Here is a 4982-nt window from a genome sequence, read left to right as displayed (position 1 = left end):
CAATACAGTGATTATGATCTATTAAATATCCGTTCCTAAAGGGTGATTTGTTAAGAGCTTGATAACTTTTTTTTAAAAAAAAACGCATAAAATTTGCAAAATCTCATCGGTTCTTTATTTGAAACGTTAGATTGGTCCATGACATTTACTTTTTGAAGATAATTTCATTTAAATGTTGACCGCGGCTGCGTCTTAGGTGGTCCATTCGGAAAGTCCAATTTTGGGCAACTTTTTCGAGCATTTCGGCCGGAATAGCCCGAATTTCTTCGGAAATGTTGTCTTCCAAAGCTGGAATAGTTGCTGGCTTATTTCTGTAGACTTTAGACTTCACGTAGCCCCACAAAAAATAGTCTAAAGGCGTCAAATCGCATGATCTTGGTGGCCAACTTACCGGTCCATTTCTTGAGATGAATTGTTCTCCGAAGTTTTCCCTCAAAATGGCCATAGAATCGCGAGCTGTGTGGCATGTAGCGCCATCTTGTTGAAACCACATGTCAACCAAGTTCAGTTCTTCCATTTTTGGCAACAAAAAGTTTGTTAGCATCGAACGATAGCGATTGCCATTCACCGTAACGTTGCGTCCAACAGCATCTTTGAAAAAATACGGTCCAATGATTCCACCAGCGTACAAACCACACCAAACAGTGCATTTTTCGGGATGCATGGGCAGTTCTTGAACGGCTTCTGGTTGCTCTTCACTCCAAATGCGGCAATTTTGCTTATTTACGTAGCCATTCAACCAGAAATGAGCCTCATCGCTGAACAAAATTTGTCGATAAAAAAGCGGATTTTCTGCCAACTTTTCTAGGGCCCATTCACTGAAAATTCGACGTTGTGGCAGATCGTAAGTCTATTCATGATGAAATGTCAAAGCATACTGAGCATCTTTCTCTTCGACACCATGTCTGAAATCCCACGTGATCTGTCAAATACTAATGCATGAAAATCCTAACCTCAAAAGAATCACCCTTTAGTTTCAAAATATTCTCAACTGACCTTTCTAAATTAATGCCAATCACTGATATGAAAAAAGCTATGAATGTTTCTTTTCCTATAAATTCTAGAGACCATTTCACATTCGTTTGTAGTACTAATTGTGCATTAAAGAATTAGTGTTGTGGACAAAAACATATATATTTGAGCTTAGTGTTTGAAGATACGATGCACACCCATCAGACCTTTTTTCTATTGACAATTGTCATAGGATTGACTCATGGCGAGACGATCGATACAAGGGGACCCAATCATGCCTATAATTTAAATCATCGACAAGAACTTTTTAGTTCAATGAATAAAGAAAATAAACCCTGCTTGGATTTTTATGAATATGCCTGTGGAAATTGGTATATTGTCCATGATGCTGATATAGTTAACTACACATCAGTAGTAGGTATGATCAACTATCAAGTAAATATGGAATTTATACATTTTATGGACAATACTTCGATGGACGACAAACCAGAATTTGTAAAGAAAGCTCATGACTTTTATACATCCTGCACAGGGGAATATGAATTTAAAACTCTCCCCTATATGAAATGGTTGGAGAAACATAAAGGATTGACATGGGCTTTACTGACACCAGTCAACGATACAGAGACTTCTTATGATTGGGTTCGTACCCTGGCCATAATGCGTAAATATGGAATGAATAACATTTTTATTAGCGAAATGATGCAGGCCACGACAGATGACAGCAGAAAGATGATAGTCAATATAACTAAAAATGATGATTTTTATTTCGTATCGGAACATCATTTGGTAGAATTAAATGAGACCATGAATTATCCACCAAATGTTCGACAGTTCGTGGATTTCTATTCCGATATCAGTAAGTTTGAAGATTTATTGAGAAAATTAGATGAAATCGAGGAAATCGGAGAAATGGAGAACAAAAAAGTGACACAGGTCAAAGATGTACCATTGACCTGGATTAAGAAATATCTTGAAATTGTTTTCGATGAAAAATCTTTGGATTCCCACATAAAGGTGATTGTGAGTGATATGATGTATATGGAAGCCTTAGAAGCCCTTCTCCACGAATACGATGAGAAATTCCTTTCACGTTATTTGGAAATTAGATTCCTGTTGCATATGTTCTGGACTTATAAACACTCTTCTGCCATGGATTGTATAAAATCGACCAGGGGTCTTATGCCTATGGCCATGCATTGGGTCTATGAGCATTTGCATCCTGAAGTGGAAAAGGAAATTCCCTATTTACATGAAATCTTTGATAAAATGTTGAAGAACATTAAGAAAACCCTGTATTCGGATGAAAGTGGCTTTGTAACATCCCAACACTTGGCCAAATTCGATAAACTCCTATTCAAAGTGGGAAATTTACCTCGTGATGATACCATTCACATTTTGGAATCATTCTATGGTAATTTGGATCTGAGCAATCACGATTACTATGACAATCATATGAAATTATTGAAATTTTATTTTGAAACCTCTCTTAAGCCATTGCCTTATCTTACCATCGAAAATGTCAAACAATTCTTTAATGCAAGTGAAAACTATTTTACTGGAATGGATGTGAAATCAATGTATTGGGACGCTTCCAATTTGATAATTATTCCCAGTGAGCTTTTACGTTCACCTCTATATCATGGGCGTTATGACAAATTCTTTAAGCAAAGTTCAATTGGTACCATAATGGCCCACGAAATTTATTCAGCCCTGGATGTATTCAACATTAGCAGTGCAGATGTGGAGAAAATTGCTGGCATAGGAAGTTTTTACAGTTCCTATAATGTGTTATTCTCAGATACTGTGGACTCTTTGAAGGAATATCATTCGATTGCCGAATTTATGGATATGCCTTTGGAACAATTGTTTTTCCTCAATGCTGCGCAATACTATTGTAGTTGGCTTGGTGATTCCGAAACTTTAAATAATTTCCTTTTACATTTGAATGAATTTATTACAGCTTATGATTGTAAAATGCATAAATTTATTAGAGTTTTTGAATAAAGTTTATATTTGCGTGAAGATTTAATAAAATGAAATAAGTCATAAATACGGCCGGGCAAACTCTCATATGATGAATTTGGACGCCAGTCACACACAGAAAACAAATTTTTTTGTATCAACCAATTGTTTGCCAACCAATTTTATTCCATCGTCTATAGGAATCTAACACATATAACTTGTTGCTTCAACCAATGGAATGTAAAACTGGCAATCACACACCCAGAGAAGGAATATGATCACCTCAAACATGTTTTAAGAGCAAAATGTTATTTTTGGGTGCTGACCATGTAACATGGTTTTCGCAACCATGTTATTTTCTCGGAAATCATGTATCTGATTTCGACAAGCAGGTTATATTTGACGAGAAAATAACATTTTATTGACAAACATGTTACATGGTCACCATACAAAAATAACATTTTGCTCTTGAAACATGTTTGAGGTGATCATATTCCTTCTCTGACCCCCAAATTTGGCTTGCAGACCCTCTAAGAGAAGCAAATTTCATCCGATCCGGAAATTTGGTACATGGTGTAAGTATATGCTCTCTAACAACCATGCAAAAATTGGTCCGCATCGGTCCATAATTATATATAGCACCCATATAAACCGATCCCTCGGTTTGGTTTTCGGAGCCTCTAAGTGAAGCAAATTTCATCCGATCCGGCTGAAATTTAGTACATGGTATTAGTATGTGGTCTTTAACAACTATGCAAAAATTGGTCCCCATCGGTCCTTAATTGTATATAGCCCCCATATAAACCGATCCCCAGATTTGGTTTGCGGGGCCTCTATGAGAAGAAAATTTCATCCGATCCGGCTGAAATTTGGTACATGGTATTAGTATATGGTCTTTAACAACTATGCAAAAATTGGTCCACATCGGTCAATAATTATATATAGCCCCCATATAAACCGATCCCCAGATTTGACCTCGGGTGCCTTTTGGAGAAGCAAAATTCATCCGATCTGTTTGAAATTTGGTACGTGGTGGTAGTATATGATATTTAACAACAATGCCAAAAGTGGTCCATATTAGTCCATAATTATATATAGCCCCCATATAAACCGATCCCGAGATTTGGTTTTGGAGCCTCTTGGAGGAGCAAATTTCATCCGAGTCATTTGAAATTTGGTACATTGTGCTAGTATATGGCCGTTAACAACCATGCCTAACTAGGTCCATATCGGTCTATAGTTATATATATAGCCCTCAGATAAATCGATCCCCAATCACACAAAAATTTGTCCATCTCAAGTTCATAATTGTATATAGCCCCCATATAAGCGACCCCCAATATTTCAATTCTGGCTCCCTACGTACCGTGCAAAAGTCTATATCGATTCGTAATTATTTGTAGACTTACCTACACATACCTTTTTTGTCTAATATATACCACGTATGGACTAACTCACAATTTAGAAAACGATTTAAGATACCACAACTCAAGTAATTCGATTGTGGATGAGACAGTCTTCCGTAGAAGTTTCTACGCAATCCATGGTGGAGGCTACATAAGATTCGGCCTGGCCGAACTTACGGCCATTTATACTTGTTTTCTTTTGTTGAACCAACCAGATTGTTTCAAAAACATTAACAGACTGCTTAAGTTAACGTTTTCCAGGTCCGCCAGTCATCTAAAGCTATATGCCCCTAAAATTTGGTAACGCCTTACACAAAATGCAGGACACTCACACAAGAGGTGTTTAATTGATTCCTTTTCCTCCGCATCATGAGAGCTCATACAATAGTCATTATACTTCGCGCCAATATTAGTTTTTGCAAGATCGCCTATCAGGAAGCGACCCGTTATAGCAGATATCAGGAGTGATATCTGACGTCTTGAGAACACTAGCATATCTAGTGTGCGGTTCAAGTTCAAATGGGGCCATATTTGCTTGGTGTCGTTACAACCCTTGCAATTCTCCCATCGAACATTTGCCATCATGACGGCCTTCTCACGCAGTAAGAGTTTGCAGGTTGCCAGAGAAATACCAACAGA

At 37.4% G+C, this 4982-nt stretch overlaps 1 protein-coding gene across 1 annotated transcript; it reads left to right on the top strand.

The window, feature by feature from the left end:
• Positions 1-1161: 1161 nt before the first annotated feature.
• LOC142231132 (endothelin-converting enzyme 1-like) lies at positions 1162-2979 on the top strand. The gene has a single exon (XM_075301751.1). The coding sequence runs from the start codon at positions 1162-1164 to the stop codon at positions 2977-2979; it is 1818 nt and encodes a 605-aa protein (XP_075157866.1).
• Positions 2980-4982: the final 2003 nt, after the last annotated feature.

This window comes from Haematobia irritans, chromosome 3 (genome assembly GCF_050003625.1).
Source record: "Haematobia irritans isolate KBUSLIRL chromosome 3, ASM5000362v1, whole genome shotgun sequence".
Taxonomy (NCBI): domain Eukaryota; kingdom Metazoa; phylum Arthropoda; class Insecta; order Diptera; family Muscidae; genus Haematobia; species Haematobia irritans.
This window is presented reverse-complemented; position numbering and strand designations above follow the sequence as displayed.

Coding starts and splice junctions, on each gene's coding strand:
- LOC142231132 (XM_075301751.1), top strand. CDS start 1,162: ATGCACACCCATCAGACCTTTTTTCTATTGACAATTGTCATAGGATTG.